Source organism: Mytilus edulis, chromosome 7 (genome assembly GCF_963676685.1).
Source record: "Mytilus edulis chromosome 7, xbMytEdul2.2, whole genome shotgun sequence".
NCBI classification, from domain to species: domain Eukaryota; kingdom Metazoa; phylum Mollusca; class Bivalvia; order Mytilida; family Mytilidae; genus Mytilus; species Mytilus edulis.
The window spans coordinates 10,809,453-10,828,160 of NC_092350.1; the positions used below are offsets into that span (position 1 = coordinate 10,809,453).

Here is an 18,708-nt window from a genome sequence, read left to right on the forward strand (position 1 = left end):
TGTTTTATTGATACATCGTTGTTAATATAATGGAATGTAATGCGACTGTTATACAGGTGAGAGGTTTAGTTAATGTTTCATCCACCATTTTCTACATAGCAAACTGCCTGAACCAAGTCAGGAATGTTGTTATCCATTCGTTTGATGTGTTTGAGATTTTGATTTTGCCATTTGCTATGGGACTTCTCATTTAGAATTTTCCTATGAGTTCAGTAGTTATTTAACTTTTTTAAATCTGCATTCTACATACATCACTTCCACAAAAAAGTAAAAACACAAATTTTAATGTTTTTTAAGTATTTTATTCTATATATAGATAGAATAATAAATTTGTTCACATGATATTACTTTAAAAATTTCACCTGCTCGTACTGATTAAATATGTAAATGAATTAGGCTTATACCGTTTAACGACAAGTTCTAAATTGTGATACGGATTTTCGTTATCAATTCCGATCTATTTTTGAAGCCGTACTTAACATATATCAAAGGTTAATCTTTCTGTTTTTTGCATACATAGAATATCCTTTAATATCATTACAGTTTTGTCCGATCGTGTGATATTTTTAAAGTAATATTACAAGCTGATGTCAATTGTATGAAGAAAAATGTCAAAAATATAACAACAAAAACACAACAGATCATAACAAGCAAGGAATGATAAACACGGTATATAAATAATAAAAGAATGACATTAGTATTTTCCAGTGGTTCCTTCATGCCATTTCAGACTAGCCCTGACATTAAACTAGGACTATGGTATCAAGTGTCTATTTTATATGTATTGTTAAGAACACGGAAATGTTAAATATTGCTTTTTTTCAGTTGTTTGTGAAAAAATGTTTACCATTACTATTTTTGGAAGGTTATTATTTAAATGGGCTATATTCTATGACATGTAAGATTATCATTTTTTAAATTCCAAAAGTACCAATACAACCAATATCCTATTTAACGTGTAAAACATGCCATGTGTTATTGAACACACACTCTTTTAGGTGTGAGGAGTCTGGACATGATGCAATACGAATAAAACAGAATGAAATACATAAAAAGATACATCTTTAACTAAACAAATTACCCTATGAAATGAAAATATTCTTTTTTCTTTTACAAAACGTAAACATGTTTATACGAAAATATACAAATAAAACATAAATATAATTGCATTCCATTACAAAATAAAAACATCTTAAATTTTAAATGTTTATATATACATAACACTATAATATGTAAACAGAATTGCAAATTTGATTTGTTCTGTTACGAAAATGGCAAGTAAATTCACGTCTATATTCTACTTATATATGTATTTACACAAATGATAAATAGCACGCTTTGATCTAGCTATTGCTGTGGAGTAAAATTAGCTACACACTAACAATTGGGTCTTAAAATCATTTACACACTAACAATTTACTTTTATACTCAGATCATCTCCAGCTCGAATAGAAAAACAAGATATATTGCTTGCTTGTCATAGAAACAAAAAACCTAAATAAAAAGATAGAAACGTTTCCTATTACTAATATCTACTCGATAAAACTCGCTACAAAAGAAGAAATATCATTTCAAGGTATTAATAGTATTCGGTTTTGATATTGCTTACAAGGCTTCATTAAATCAAAGAAATAAAACTAAACAATATATAGAAGCATATAAGTTTAAAGAACATATTAACAAGTAACACTATGAGATTGCAAAATTTAGGCAACAGAAGTTTACCGATGTTCAAACAAGGATTTGCACATTGAATAAACATGCTTGTCCTTACATTAGGTCACTTCGAGCATCAACAAAAAATGTGTCCTTTAATCACAGTTCCTTTTTCTATCATGATCGAATCTGTATTTAGCACTATCATTGCACTTTAATTTCAATTGCTTCAACCATTACATCTGATGATTACAATATGACGTTGAATGGCAAAACTGCCAGCCTGATCAACACCAGTCATTGCTTTCAGATTGCTTTTGATTTTGTTTGATTCATCTATGCCATCTTCAATAGAATGATATACATTAAGATAGGTTGATCACGTCATGAAAATGGTATTGACAGGTGGTAAAGTTCCGGGGTCAGCAAAGTGTGACGACATGTCATGGTCTGCTGCTAACATACCATTTACTGCCATTCCTATTATGTCATCTCCGAGATTCTCTGATTGGTGAACTACAACAAATAATCAATTCATTAGAACCAAAAAGACAATTAAACATTTTGCATAACATTCCATTCTAATTTTAATGTTTTTAAATATATCTTATGCACTCTTACCAACAATAAGTTAACAACTTCCTCGAGCAAAGGTGACCTCAGTATGCTTTATATATTTTGTTTGTTTGGGTCCTGATATAGATTATTCAAGAAACGAGTTTTGCATGCACAAACAAATCGTGTATGCATTTTTCAGTTTCAATTATTAAGAGAGACATACACCTTCAGACGTTTAACATATAATTTTATATGCACTATTTAATATATTTTGTTCGTTACATGGTACTTTACTATGGTTATTTGTAAGAAGATAAAGTGATCATCAAATATATATACCATTATGTAACTGTCGAGGGCTGTGACAGCTAGCAGGGCTACCATAATTAGCCTCTTTTCTATGGTGTGGTTTATCTAAGATATTCAATGGGTCGATGTCGTTCTGGAAATGACTTCGTGACGACTGGATAACAGATACATGTTCCACCAATGGTTTGTTTGACTGTTGGTAGCTTGAGTTAAAAAATTCTGAAAGAAAAAAAAGATAGTATTCATTTGATTGCATCAGGATTCATTTCAATTGTTCAATATTAATGGTATAATTTCGAAAACTGGCAAGCATTGAGTATATAGGGAAATCGATAATTGCAGATTCAAGACATAATCAAAAAGAAGAAAATGTGTCCAGATGACACAATGCTGTTATCGCACAATCAAATTGCCTTGTTCAGTAAAACGCAAAATCAAAGTCAAAACACTCATTTGTCATCAATGTTCAAAGATTCATATCAAAACGAAGATATAAGTAAGAAGATGTGTCAATGAGACAACTTTCAATTCACTTCACAATGTATTGAATGTTTACAATTATTGTTCAATGAACGGCATTTAACACGGAGCCTTTGTTCACAGCAAGCTATTATTAAAGGGACACAAATTGACTAATTAAAGAGGAAAACCAACGGTATAATCTGTATAAAAAAAAACCGAGAAACACGTATGAACCACATCAACGAACGACAACCACTAAACAACAGACCAAAATTTCATTGTAGACTACATAAAACGAAAACACTAAACTGATACGGGCTTAAATGACTAAAGTGAGCACTCATCCCTTTTCTTTCCTATGACTTTCGGTAAACTCAATTGAGTTGCAATGCCGAGAATTCTCCAAAATAGCAAAACTAAGAAGCACTGTGGTCTCCCTGGAGATAACAGCTTAATAATAATAAAATAAATCTTAAAATAAATTAACAATACGTGAACTGTATCTTGAGTCTTTGAACAAAAAATCTAGGAGGAATAAAAACCTGGGTTATAAATTACACACATGCGTTGTTAATATTACATTGGCAACCTCCATCGATAAAGCTGTTGTGTACAGAAATCAGAGTGCTCATCTTCAAATGAATATACATACAATGTAGTGAGATAACAGAGATTTTGAATGAACAATGTATGAGTTGGTTAAATAGAAGTGTAACAATATTTCCAGCTAAGACTACATTCGTTGTGCTATATGCCTGATTATCACTCCATGCAACCCAGTCAAATATTTTCTTTTCGACTGTAGGACACTAAATAACAAGACCGATGAGAATCCAACGTCCTGACTATCATGTAGTACCTTTACTTAGAACATGCTAAATCAATCTAGTTTATACGCTTCTCCTGTTTGAAAAAGTAAAATAATAGAAATATCGAACTCTGAGGAAAATTCTAAACGGAATCTTGCAATGATAAACAGAAAATAATGTGAACTGCAAACGTTATAAATAATGTAGATTCTTACCTCCAACCGAGTATGGTGCATTAAATGATGGGTTACTCTGCACTACATTAAACGCACTTCCGGTCTGACTTTGAACTGTGGTGGATGGGAAAGTTTGTTGTTGTGGACTTGGATATGATGGATTAAAATATGGATCATTAAAAGTATGTTCCGAAAATGGATTAAACATGTCAAAGTCATTAGGTTTCATGGTATACGGCACTGGGTTAACAGGGTGAGAACTAAAAGCACTTCTGGAATAAGGAAAACTATATCCACCACTGTTATAATTAGAGCCAGATTGATAGTCATGTTGCCCTATAAATAAAAATAAAATACTACGTTATTGTTAAAATCACACAAATGTCTTCAGACTGAAGTATTAACAAAGGATAAAAATCATACGAGTGAGTTCATACAACGAAGTACAAAACCATCAATAAAACAAAAATCGCACACGTGTGAATACGTATCGTAAATTGAAGATTTTCGATTATTAAAGCATCATTTTCCCTTCAACGATTTATATGTAGGGATTGCATTTGTCTATGTGCTTACACCACTTGGTAAAGTAAGAGATGGAATACAAGAACTTCATCTATTCATTATACTACTATTTCTAATAATGCTTGTGTATGGAAAAGTTCAGTTATACCATATGTGTTAAATGGACAAAGGGAGGCAATTCTAATGACTTTAGAACCGATTTGGAATATGCCAGATTTGTTTTCATCTCAAATTCAAATAATCAATTATTAATACATAGGTGACGTTTAGACGAACCAAGGCAGTTTTGAGTTAAAATGGTTACGAAAAAAAAAGGTTTCATTAGAGAAACATATATAAATCATTTAAATGAATATGGATATGACTGTGTGACTGTGTTAATAATGACTATAACTGACATATATATATATATATTACATACCTAAATAAGGATATGATGGCGGTACTAATGATTGTGACTGAGACACGTATGACATGGGTGGATTGATTACAGATGTCCTCATTGGGTTTACGACAATTGGCGAGATGGGTGGCGTCAACAAATTACCTATACCTCCTCCTTGGATAGTCTAAAAAATAGCAGAATTTAAATTTATAAAATATACATTATGTTTTGCAATCATTCAATCACTAAAGCATTTTCTGAGCAATTTAGACTTATTTTTTTTTTTATATCAAACAAAACAAATGTGTCGTTTCCTTTCCTCCTAGATTGCGTATGTTTATTTTTCATATTTCCCTTTAAGACATGTAGCTCCTCATGTATTTTTACATCCTTGGCATTACATTTACTTTTTTAATTCGTTCCTGGTGAATTTAAATCCGGATATACTCTTTTAACACATCAAATTTACATAGCATTATTCTCAATATCTGTTTGTTTCTGGATTATGACAGTTGTCACCCATTCGTTTGATGTGTTCGATCTTTTGTTTTTGGCGATTGATTAGGTTCTTTCGGTTTTTAATTTTCCTTAGAGTTCAGTATTTTTGTGATTTTACTTTTTTTCTGATCAATTTAGTATTTCTTATTTTTATTGAGACATTTGTTTCATAGCTGCTTGTAGCTCCATGCAGGTCTAACATTGACTTAGGTTTTTTTGTGATGTGCAATTGATTTCAATTCATAAGCTATAAATATAATAAGACCTACGTCTTTCGATATATAAAAAAGAATTTTCAACAAAGCTATTAATATCTACATTGAATAGAACTTAGATTAACCCCTTCGGTATATCAAAGAACTTACCTGCGTCATTGCAGAAAGATTATGTAAATGATTTGACATATATGCCTGCTCTTTATCAGTGTGAATCATTTGGCCATATGGATTGATTCCATTTATTGGCCCGTCCATACGTTCCGGTTTGATCGGCATGATATTATTATTATTACGAGCATTCCCGTTCGGTCGGTTGGCAAGGAAACAGGTACTTGGTTGGGTCGAGATAGGGCGAGAACCCGTCTCATCTAAAATAAATAAATATAATAAATATACAATATAGTCATCTGATAGGTACATTTACCAATTGTATCATTTTGACTTAGAGTGAATTGAAATGTTTGTTAGTGCCTGCACAGTAGTAGATGCTTATCCGGACTTCGCAGTCTATATCGCAGATTTGTTCGTTTTCTTTCCTTGTATCTTCTTAATCGATTGAAAACAATTGATCATCGATACATTTCAGTCCTCCTAATTCATCCAAGAAGAGGATACGTCATATGAGATAAATATGGTAAAAAATATTTACATATACGGTAACGCCACTTTTTTTTTAAAAAGTTTTACTTATGTTGAGAATATGATTAAAGTTCAGTGGTTGATCCTCATCCAAATGCCACTACGATAACATTTTTTTTTCTCTAATGTAAACAAATTCTGTTAATATGCAAATTATCAGTGAAATATGAAGGTAACAAATATGTATATTAGTAATTTGATAAATTTCTGTTTTTTCTCATACACATAAGGACATTGAAAATTGAAATGGGGAATGTGTCAAAGAGGCAACAACCCGACCATAGAGTAGACAACAGCCGAAGTACACCAATGGGTCTTCAATGCAGCGAGTAACTCCCGCACCCGGAGGCGTCCTTCAGCTGGCACCTAAACAATTATGTATACTAGTTCAGTGATAATGGACGTCCTACTAAACTCGTTCCTTGCTCAAATCTTTGTTTCTGTATTAATTTAATATTGTTGCAGATTGTTTATTTTATAAACATACCAGCTTTCATATGCTTTTCCAATATTGCTTGTAATTCTGCGTCTTTCTCTACATGTATTTGAGTTTCAACAGCTAACAATACATATTCATCAAGTAACATTCTGATAAGGTGAAATGAACCTAAAACACAAAGTCAAGAGGCTTTTTGTAAGATTTTAGCATAAACTTTATCATCAATACATGTTCCACAATGAAGTTTTTTAAGCTATGGCTCAAATTGATATGGATTGAGCTCATCGTTATCAAAAATATTATTGAAACAAAAATCTTCTATAACATGTTTATATCCTTTCAAATCTTATGACCGACGCTCAGTGCATTTTTCTCCGTCAATTTTATAAATCCAGAGCTTCGCTGCAGGATTTTGAATGATAATTTTATAAATTTATTGTTTCGAACAGATCAAAAGTAACTGCGAACATATTTATACGTGCGATATGGGCAATCAATAATAAAATGTATGACGCTATCCGTGTTCAGTAAAAACATTTCAACATATTATGGCACTTTACTCTATAATCAAACAGAGAACATTTTATATCAGATTATCATATCCCATAATCCCAGCATTGTTTCCCACTCTGAATGAACATAAATTATTGAACAAAATAATTTTTGTAGAATATTGAAACAAAACGATATTAAAATGACGGACACCTTAGATTTACAGCAGCAGTCCAAAATCAAAATTTTTCTTTATCTAGTAGAAAATACAATAGCATTCACTGAATTTTCAGTAAATCACCAGAACCTTAAGTGCATATTAAAGTATCAATTTTGAACTCAAACGTTTCCTTTTTTTCATTATGAGATAGACAATACATTGGTGTTGATTAAAATATGAATGGCTTACCAAAACACTGGGCATTATTTAGTGTAAGATTGTGCATTAATCGTGCTCCAAAGAAAGACCATTTTAACAAAAATGCTGATGCTCTTTTCTTGAAAGATCGTCCATTTTGCTTACTCGGCTGAAATATAAATAAAGTAATGGTAAATAGATCATCTCTAACTAAAACATAAACACATGGTTTCATTTTGGAGTTACTTCAAAATATTCGAAACCAGTGTAAATTCCTTAATGAATAAACAGAAATTCAGATAATTCAATAGTAATCTATACATATTCTTATTTATTAACAACAACGCCATGTATTAAAATCATAATGCATATCTGTAATGTTAAGAAAATTAATAATTTGATGCATTTCCTGATGTCCAAACTAAATTACAGAGCTATAATCGATAGTTTTACTGGTAACTTTATCTTACCTTTACAACTTTCTGTTCAACAAGAGTATCTAACCATTCTGTAAACGCTTCAACAGTTGCCTGCTTCCGCAGTAAGTCTTTGAATTCTTTTAAAACTAAAAACAATAAGAACATTTATTGTTCTGGTTAAGATTTTAGAAAGGCAATTTAACTTTTTGACCATTCAGATTTTTTAAATGTTCTGAACTTTCTGGATATTGTCTGCATTTTGTTTTAATCTTAGGATCTTTGGATTGTCTATGTAAATATCGTTGACCGATGTTTTATTAGCTAAGCAAAACACACAACACTTGACTACAAAATATGGAATTGTATAACTAAAAGTAGAGAGAGACCCAATGATCAAAGAATTAGATTTGGCTATGCCCTCATCACCTGTCACACGATTCAAAATTCAAATTCAATAGAAACGTATAATTCAGAGCAATGTCGAATCAATCAAACATTTTGCTCAAAGTTTTCTCCTTAAATGTTAAATGGTTGCACAGTTATCAATTCTCGAAACTTTCCCTAATATAAAAACATAAAAATTTATGAGAGTCATATGATATTGATTCTCATTTCTATACATATATCAAATTAAGTAAAGTATATTAAATCAACGTGTATTCCTATACTTTAATTAAGTATGTAAAATTAACATGCATTTTATGGGAAATTATATCAAAATCACATGATACATGAACAGGCATTTAACATTCAAATTGCATATTGTTTTATACATAACAATGAAATATGCGCCATCTATGTGTCCACATACTATACCAATGTCGTATACTTACATTCCCCATTTACATCTAGGTCACTGTCCGAATCACTCGATGTGGACAGAGCATTACTGGTTATACTACTCAAGTCTATACGATCGACATCTTCTATTGTTTGATTTACTAAAGCGGCATCATACAGCACCGGTCTGGCAGTCTAAAAAAGATATGTAGTAAGTTATTATATCATCAAAATTACTCATTAATACATACGACAATAGATAAAGGCAACCAGTAGTATACCGCTGTTCAAAAGCAATAAGTAGTTTGGTTGAAAACAAATCCAGGTCATAGAACAACAATGGTACAACATACTTCATGTTTTACTCTAGATGCTTTTAATGTTCACTAGCATACCATCTTTCTTCGAAAACAAATTAGTATGTCAAAATCACTAGAAACATAAATCCAAAATTTCCAAGAATGCCGATATTTTGATTATTCAAAGAAACCCAACAATTTATAGGCAAAATACGAGATATGCAATATACAAAAAGTTAACAAACTTAAAATTTCAATTTAACTAAGGCAGTGAGAAAATGTGTATACCTGAGCTAAATGAAGAAATGATGTCTGTCGTTTTAATGCTGATGAAAATCTTCTTGACACTGGAAGTTTGTGCTCAGATAATTTCTCTGGTAAATTTTCAAGAGATGTGGCTACCCAGTTTTCCCAATGTTTAGCAAAATTTCTTATATCACATAATAACCTGTAAAGTAAATATATAGCTACAGTGTATTGTAAAACAATTATGTATAATTATAACATTTCTAATACCAAGCTTAGACCAGGAGGGACATATGGAGATGAGAACAATAAGAAGATGAATGATTGATTGTGTTTGCTAACGCCAACAATGAGAAGACATCAATATCTAATCCATTTTAATAACAACACACCTTCCATGACTACTCGTGCTCTCCATCATCCGTTCAATGAATTAAAATAAATTATACAAAAAGCTTGATTTAAATGAGGGGTGAAAGATACCAGAAGGACACTTAACTTTTAATTTCTTGGTTTTGGCATTAATAAGGAATAATAAAAAATGAACGTTTCTTTTATTAGCTATTGAGGTTGTCTTCTAAACTCTTTTATGTGGATAATCAATTGGTGGTTACATTTAGTTCCTGAGGGTATCATCAGCTCAGTAGTCGGTGTTTATGTACCGACATGATTCATTAATAAATTTCGATGTTATTCTAAAAAAAATTGGTGTAAGCGTTTCGGGTGAATGTAAATCCAGTTTATCAAATTTTCCAATAGTTACATTTACTTACGTTTCTGGCATTTCCTGCATTGTAGATGGAATTAAAACCTCTGTTAAAACCTACAAAACGCAGTATATGTTGTTTTCAAATATATGTAGTTTTCTTTGAGATCTTCAGACGATTGCCATTTTTATGTATGTGCTTGTCTTAAATCACGACTGATTGAAGGGAGGTACTAACAAAAAATAATAAAAACACATTGTGTTGCCATTTTTTAATCTAAAACAATTTACGAATAATTTCATTTAAAAAACTGACGGTTTACTATCAAATTTACTTATGAATGTGCAATTCTATTAGGACGTTTGACATTATTTCAAAACCTATTTTCTCAAATTTCTAATTGCAACCACCTTTGACTTCATCTGTTGGTGTCTATTTGAACAGGTATCTTTTGTCATAGATAAGTACTCTTGTTTCAGGATTTTCATTGATATTAATAAACAGAAAAATAAGGCTAATTGAGGAAATGTGCTGGGATTCAACCTACTTTGACAATAAATAGTTCTCTCTAAGTGTTCATTTGATTCATGTTATTGTTGAATGTTTTGTTTAGTGATGTGTCCGTATTTAAAAATAATCATCTGGGTTTCTTCAATAGAGTTAGGAGACATACCTTGTATAGGATATTATCACAGACACAAATTACATCAACAATCACTTGGTTTTCAACTAAGGGGAACAAATGCTCTGGAAGTCCTTGCCAGAAATGTAGTAAAAAGTTCTGAATCTGAAAATAAAGTATGTGGTTAAATAAAATCAAAGGTTTTTGTTTAACTATTTTAAGGGAAAGATTTGATAGTTTTTATTTTCTAAACGTAGTAAAACAGCAAAATTGCTTATAAAGTACTGAAAATTTTACTTCGTTAACACAGCCACGTTATTTCGACTTAAAGTGAAAAGTTAGGAAATCATGATTCCAAAATGAGCAAAAAAACTATGGATAAATGGTTGATTGTCGTTAATATAAAACGTATAGTGGCAGAAATTTCATGCATATTGATTGGTTGATTGATAGGTTGTTCCTAAACGTTCAATGGCAAATTTGTCATGCATGTTCAGGACGAGAACAAGTTAACAATAAAACAATATATAGGTCTTGTAATAATATAGGAATATAGGCCATCCGAGATGATAATCGGGAAAATTTGAACTGCCACTAGAAAATTAAGGTGTTTGGATAGGGACAGAAGTTTTGACTTGCATATTAAAGACGAATGGAAAATACAAGCATAAAGGAAACATCAATCGTTCAACTGACAGGATTTTATTCGAAATTCGGTTCCTTTTGGTTTATTTATTATTTACTTTGTTCAAATCAAAGAAAACAATTCAATGGTTTGATTAAGTCTCATTATCAAAGCACCTTCATAGAACATCAACCAAAGTAATCGGTGCACATGTCTATTTTTTTTCCAATGTTCAAATTGTTTACATAAAGGAACGCTTCTCCGTAATAATTGCTTCGTCAGTGTTGAGACAGGATAAAAACTTCACACATGATCCAAGACGTGACACAAAGTCAAAGATATTCATACATAATACAAACTATTTTAGTAGATTGATGGTCATGACAATTTGGAATTATCTTAACCGATGACTCATAATCTTAATTCTTGAAGCAAAATCCGTCTTTTAACCATACCCCATGCAGGTTGAGAATTTACACAATGTTGTGAGTTTTTGGATTAACAGAGTGACAGGCTACCATTGAGATTTTTTATATTACGCTGTGCGTTTTTGAACCCGTTAGTTTTATGAAAAGAAATATATTGAAAAATGTGTCAGCACTAATCTATTTGATTCAAAATTTGTCACTGATTAAAATTTCTGCACTATCGGAAAATGGTAATCCGAAACTACACGCTGATGACCATTCATATTTTGAACAAAGGTAAAACCCCATATAATTTGAGAGATGAAAAAGCAAAATATAAACATGGGACTAAATTATATAAAAATAAGAATAACATTAATGAACCAATCTTAAAGTACTAGATGCGCATGATTGGCAATGAGACAATGGAACCAAAACATTAGCAACTTAAGGTCACTGTACGACCTTCAAAAATGGTCTAACCTACTTGTATCTTCCCTGTAATGGCTGCGCCAATGAATGCAAAATTGTAGCAGCAGAAACTGAGATATTTGACAGTTTAAGGGGATGTAGAGTCGTTTAAAGTTGTAGAGATGATTATTTTAAATGACTAAATATAACATCCACACACATATATGATCTTGATACTACACGCTAAATGATTTACATGTTAGGATGAGGATAAGGTGAACGCTACTTACGGAGTCAATATATCATATATCATGAATGATGAAGTAATTTTTTTTTGTCTATAACACTATAAGAATTATAGTTGTCGTGAAAGACATAAATTTGCAAGAAATTATATATAAAATAAAAATAGAAATGACGGGAAAAAAGTCATAGATTTGTCGAAAATTTCTGATCCATTTCAAAATATATCCGACTTCAAATAGTGATCATCATCATTGGGTTGAATTAAAATACACCAAGATAAGTTAAAATCAACCACGGTGCTGTTCTTGGCAAAACTTCCCGACACAATCTATAAATGTATGTGCATGTATAATGCTCTAAAATCATTTCGAGCCATTCTAGGATTGCCTATCTCGACCAATGATACCGTTGTAGGAAATATTAGTCACTTAAGAACAATTTATTCTTTTCGAAGAGAATCTTTTCAGGTCAATCATAAATCAGACATGTTAATCGAATGAAAATATATGCTGCAGAAAAACGACAAGTACGAACAAGCATGTAGGGTAAGAAGTAAAATCATAAAAATACTGAACTCCGAGAAAAATTCAAAACGGAAAGTCCCTAATCAAATTGCAAAATCAAAAGCTCAAACACATCAAACGAATGGACAAAAACTGTCATATTCCTGACTTGGTACAACCATTTCCTTTTATATCAAATTAAGAAGTGTTTATCCTGAAAGAGCTAATATGAAATGTATTTAAGATAACAAGAAATCAAAATACAATTTATTTTCACATCGCCATCTATCTTAACAGACAAAAAAATCATTTCAAGTCTAGGAAATAAAATACCACAATTCAATGTTGCATATAAAATGTTCCCATATCAAATATTTTTAAACCAAACCCAACTTGTTTCTTGAAGTCTTAAAGTTAACACTGTAGTTATCAATAATTATATGGTGGGTGGAAATTTATAAAACATGTTTTGAAATTTTCTGCAATATTCAATAATTCTGACCCAATAGTATTTTTGAAGCTTTAACCTTTTATCTTGTCAAATTTATATCAATTTTTACTTAAAGCTCAAACAGAATTTAATATGTCATGGTGTGAACCCAACTTTTATCAGTGCGGCTTGGTATAGTATGATCCCTCTTTAATGTTTCCTTTGATAAAGAAATTTCTCACAGGAAGAGAGGGGTACTCATCATTTTTATCGAAATATTAATTTATCTGTGAGATATTCCGAAAGTTATCTGATTACACAACTCTTAGTTTATATTACAAATATGTCAAATAACGTTTTCTTTATTCTGTCTAAATTAACATATTATTTAATATCAAAACATTACAATGCAGTGTTACAAATTTGTGTAAAAGCCTAAGTGTTCAAAAGCACCTTTATCATTTAATGTAAAACCTTTTTAAAGATGCATTTGGGTTATCTTTGGTAAATATATCAGACATATTTGTGATAATGCATTATCATATATGGTATGTAGGACTAGTTTTTCTATGGTGAAGTAATTGATCTACCTTATTTGGAGAACATTTGTAAGTGTGTTTGAAACTAGCATGAATCAAATGACATATTTATTCCAAATCAAAAAGTATAATAACAAAAATACCGAACTAAAAGGAAAATTCAAAACGGAGAGTCTCTCTAACAAATGATAAAATCAAAATCTCAAACACATCTAAAGAATCTAGTGACATCTTCATTACAAATCAAAAAGTAAATTTAAACAAACAAAAAAACCGACCTCAAAAGGAAATTCAAAACGGAAAGACCCTTAATAAATGGCAAAATCAAAAGCTCAAACAAATCTACCGAAAAACTGTTTGATTTTTGTTAAAAGCAGCTTTTTTAAAAACAATTTCCAACGGATAAGTTTAACATTAGGATAAACTTAACATAAGGATAAACTTAACATTATGATAAACTTAACATTAGGATAAACTTAACATTAGGTAATTGAGAAAATGTATAAAAAGAAAAGTCAAATCGTGGAGGAAAGTTGATCTGTTGTAATGAAGTCTCCAGAATACGCACAATCATCTAAAGTCAAGCATCGGATTTAAAATCGTTTACAAGTACTAACTTAAAACATCAGACGGATGTATATCCGGAAAGATCTTCAAATCTAAAAAAAATGGGATTAAAAGACGGTGCAGTATAAAAACACCAAATGCATTAATGTCTGGTAATTGAACAAATTTTAAACATGGTCATCAAAATACACTGAAGTCAATAGTTCAATACAAAGTATGGACTGTCGGGATTGAAAATATGTGTTGCTTTCTTTTCCACTTTTATTTACTAATGAAGTAAAATGTACAATAACTGACTTGTCTAAAGTTTGACAAAATTAAATCGGATTTAAGTTTGATTTTTTAATGCTTTGTTGAAAGAATTTGTCTCTTTATTTACAAAAATCGCATCACTCCACTTTTCTCAAACAAATTAATTACACTAACATCATGTATCTTTGTTCAACAAACCCAATAACAGAAGGTTTATCAAGTATCCACTTCAAAATATCAAACAAATACCCCAAATTAAACGAGGTTTCAGACAGGGAAATTAGCAGATACTGGACCTAAGATTGTAATTCTCATCCTTAACTGTAAGAAGTCTTTCTTAGCCATTTGTGTACAGATAATTTTCCAAGTATTGTTTACTTCGTTTTGTCATAAAAACCTTCTAAATTATTAATTTAATATGCAGTGTTCACCGAAGATTTTTTCCTTTGTGATGGAAACATTTTATATTAATCGTTGTGTTTACAATGTATTTACAACTCTGATCCGACATAATACTTAGATAATGATATCATACTTTCTCTGTAAAAGGATTAAAGTTTTAGATATCCTTTCAGATCTACATCAAAGATACTTTTAATCCTCTACCTTTCCGGTAGTTTTCTACATCTATTGCTTTTAAGTAATTTGTTCTAAAAAGGGAAACTTTGTTGAACCATTATTTGGACATGTACAGAGTAAACTTTACATAAATATGTCACTAAATTCCTCTTTTTAAAAAAAAAAACATTTTAGATAATTTATACTTCAAGAATAAAAAAAATATTGTTCATTACAATATTTTGAGTACTATTTAGTCCTATCTTAATGTCACTTTTATCAACCAAAAAAAACCCACAAGATTTAAATGATTTTGCACTTTTCCCCCAAAAACATCACTTTTGCTGTCGCAAAGAAGGCACTACAAAATTAAGGTGAATAAAAAAAAAATAATTAAAAAAAAAAATTAAAAAAAATGGATAATAATGTGATTTTTTTTTTTATATATATTAGATAATAGTTTATTTCAATTTTCTTTATACTAATTTTAAGTAAAAACTAATTTTGTCAATCACCCAAAATAATTTGCATCATTAAAGTTGCTGCTATATGTTCCATTTCGCCACAGAAATCTCGTGTCAAAAGGAAGAGACACATTTCATGTTAATTTTATTGATTTTTGCACCTTTGTCAAAGTCAACACAAAAAGTCTTGTTCAGTTCATTAGGGTTTACAAAGATCTGTCTTACATACCAAGGGACCATCACACACCAGGAATGTTAATACACAAAACTTCTATTCGGGATACAGTGGTGTTCCAATTGAAATTTAAATGAAGTAATCAATACAATTGTAATCATTGGACATTAAGAAGAATTTGGAAGATGTTATTAGGACTTAAATTGGTGTTGTATGTTTACACAAAGATTACTGTTACAATTCTGCATTATCATTCTGTAACATGATACACAATTTCCTGGTTTCGCATTTTTTGTTTCTAATGCGTTCTAACAGTCTGGTTCAATCCACCATTTTCAACGTAAAAAAATGCCTGTACCAAGTCAGGAATAATAAAGTGTTGTCCATTCGTTTGATGTGTTTTACCTTTTGATTTTGCCATTTGATTAGGGACTTTCCGTTTTGAACTTTCCTCGGAGTTCAGTATTTTTGTGATTTTACTTTTTATTCTTCTTAAACTTGTAAAGAACGAATTGCTTTTTTTCGTGCTACAAGTTTACAGTGGTATTACAGTAGGTTCTGAGTTAATTAGAACAATATTCTCCCAAGAACAAATTTGAAAAAAAGCTTGACATTGACGAACACAACGCCTACTCAATCTCAGGGAGATATTTAGATTGCCAATGTAAAAATCTGACGTTTGATAAAGAAAGACAACAGTAATATACTGTTGTTCAAAAGTCTTCCAAGAGAAAATTCAGCTTTACCATGATGACTATATCTATATTTGAACTACTGATTATTAATAGTCTTACCTCTTCAAAGTTAGCGTTTATTGCAGTATCTAGAATACATTGACAATGTGTCTTGTACATCATGATAAATGTCTCAACCTAAAACAAAATCAAACAATTCATATAAAACTTGAAAAAAAGACAGAAAAAATCATATTGCTTTTTTTAGAAAAAAAGTTATAAAGGCTTTTTTGGAAATCAGGCAGAATTGTCATTATGTAAACAAAAAGTTTAATCGGTTTTTATTCTTCCCTAAATTGACAAATGTATGAAAATATATGACAATTTAGTTTTAAAATTGATGCAACAAACTTCTTTGTTAAGAAGACAAACTTTGAATATAATTAACATTTTGGAAACAGGAACAGAAGTTTTTTTTTCTTTCTAAAAAAAGTGTCAAAATAAATGAACTGTTATTGGTGAATGAACCCATTGTTAAAAGTATATCTCCTAAACAATGTTATATTTCTTGCCAATATAACAACATGACTCACTTTATTGAAATGGCACTGATAATCTGAGAGATTAGAACAATAAAGGACCGGAATGCTACATTTAATATGTTTCTGTCTATCCTGGCTCCAAACACTAAGCTCTGCCAATGATATTACCGTGCATAAATCACGCACCTGTTGTAACTCGTGCTGTACGACACTCATCTATTTGTTATTTTTCTGAGAGTTATATATTGTGAACATTTGACCACGGTAATTTACTATATAAACATAGTTTATACCATTTGCCGTAACATTATACTATATAGTCAGAAATATATAAAAAGTCTTTTACCTTTTAATTCGGATTTTAAGTTAATGGTGTGTTTTGCGTGCTATTCTAATTCACTGGGCTTGACATATGCCGAGACTACGTAAATTACCTCAGTGATAAATTAAACGTTGATACATTTTTCCTTTTATAATTTCTAAGACGGCAATGACTATGTCAACAAGTGAATGTTTACATAAGGTTAATATTGTTGGAAACATTTCATATGAAGAAAAAGACTGGATTTTCTAGCAATTAATAAACAAGCTCCTGGTACAAAGTTTATCACTAAATCAATAAACATTAGGGAAAATGCAATAAAATATATTAAATTTGAGAGAGGAGTATTTTATTTAGCTAATAAATATTATGTAGTCTTCATAAGCTACTGACAGGGCGAATATAAAATTCATACTAAGTAAAATTAATTAGTAATTGATTAGACAGAAAATAATATGAATTAGTTTTTGGACGTCTGTGATTTTGAGAATAACGTGCGAAATAGACCACTTACAAGGAACTGACGTCAAGGTTTACCTTATAGACAGTTCTGTGTTATTATTTATGAAGTACCTTAATTTCAAGCGACCATCATTGTTCACTTACTCTTTGTTTTATGTTCTTTCCAGGAATAATAATTCTAAGATATTCAATTTCCCTCAATTCTGATTCATTTATTTAATGAACCAAAACGATGCTGACATGCTTTTTCTTTCTTTCTTAATTTTATCAAAAGTAATTAAAAAGAAATATAAAATTACCTTCTCTCGTGGTATAGACAATGGTAGAATCAAGTATTGTGCGTTAGGAAACTCTGGTAACAGCGTTCCTGTCTTCGAACTTAGTGTATACTTCCTCGTAAAGCCTCCCTGAAATCAATTCAGTATTTACATACAGTAACCGTTTTGATAAATATCATACAATACTGTAAAATAATAGCAATATTTGATGCAATTGTTTATTCATGATATTTATTTCTATTTTATGTAAAACTGGTAGACATTTTTATCCAGTAATAAAAAATTGTAGAATAAAAAAAATATAAATCTCTGATACATGTTTTCAGTTTTATTTACTTATGCTGTTTGAGAAAGAAACAGCATTGTTGCTTATGTAAAAAAACATAACATTGAAATACGTTTTGAAACAGTAGATCAGGATTAATTTGAGTCTATTAATGAATTTATGAATCAAACAAGATTCCGAACAAAAACTGGATAAACTATACGACTGCCTGTGTTCTTGAAAATCACAAATTCGCTTTCAACAATTTTGCAATGCTATTTGCAACATACATTTCTATATATGAAACACTGAGTGTGGTGTTTTTTGGTTTTTTTTAATTTTTGGACAAAAAAGACTTTATCAACGGAAAGGACATATATTTAACATTTGC

The 18,708-nt window shown here is 30.5% G+C and overlaps 1 protein-coding gene across 1 annotated transcript in view; it reads right to left on the reverse strand.

The window, feature by feature from the left end:
* Positions 1-280: 280 nt before the first annotated feature.
* LOC139529921 (DNA-binding protein RFX6-like) overlaps positions 281-18,708 on the reverse strand; it is a 48,046-nt gene continuing 29,618 nt past the window's right edge. Inside the window, exons 7-20 of the mRNA XM_071325903.1 lie at positions 18,074-18,181; positions 16,569-16,646; positions 10,649-10,762; positions 10,042-10,091; positions 9,311-9,470; positions 8,777-8,918; positions 7,995-8,089; positions 7,576-7,693; positions 6,723-6,842; positions 5,744-5,964; positions 4,917-5,064; positions 4,010-4,306; positions 2,554-2,742; positions 281-2,172 (exon numbers count right to left, since the gene is read on the reverse strand). Of these exons, the coding sequence (XP_071182004.1) occupies positions 2,036-2,172; positions 2,554-2,742; positions 4,010-4,306; positions 4,917-5,064; positions 5,744-5,964; positions 6,723-6,842; positions 7,576-7,693; positions 7,995-8,089; positions 8,777-8,918; positions 9,311-9,470; positions 10,042-10,091; positions 10,649-10,762; positions 16,569-16,646; positions 18,074-18,181 (1,977 nt within the window). The 3' untranslated portion in view covers positions 281-2,035. The remainder of the gene's footprint in view (positions 2,173-2,553; positions 2,743-4,009; positions 4,307-4,916; positions 5,065-5,743; positions 5,965-6,722; positions 6,843-7,575; positions 7,694-7,994; positions 8,090-8,776; positions 8,919-9,310; positions 9,471-10,041; positions 10,092-10,648; positions 10,763-16,568; positions 16,647-18,073; positions 18,182-18,708) is intronic.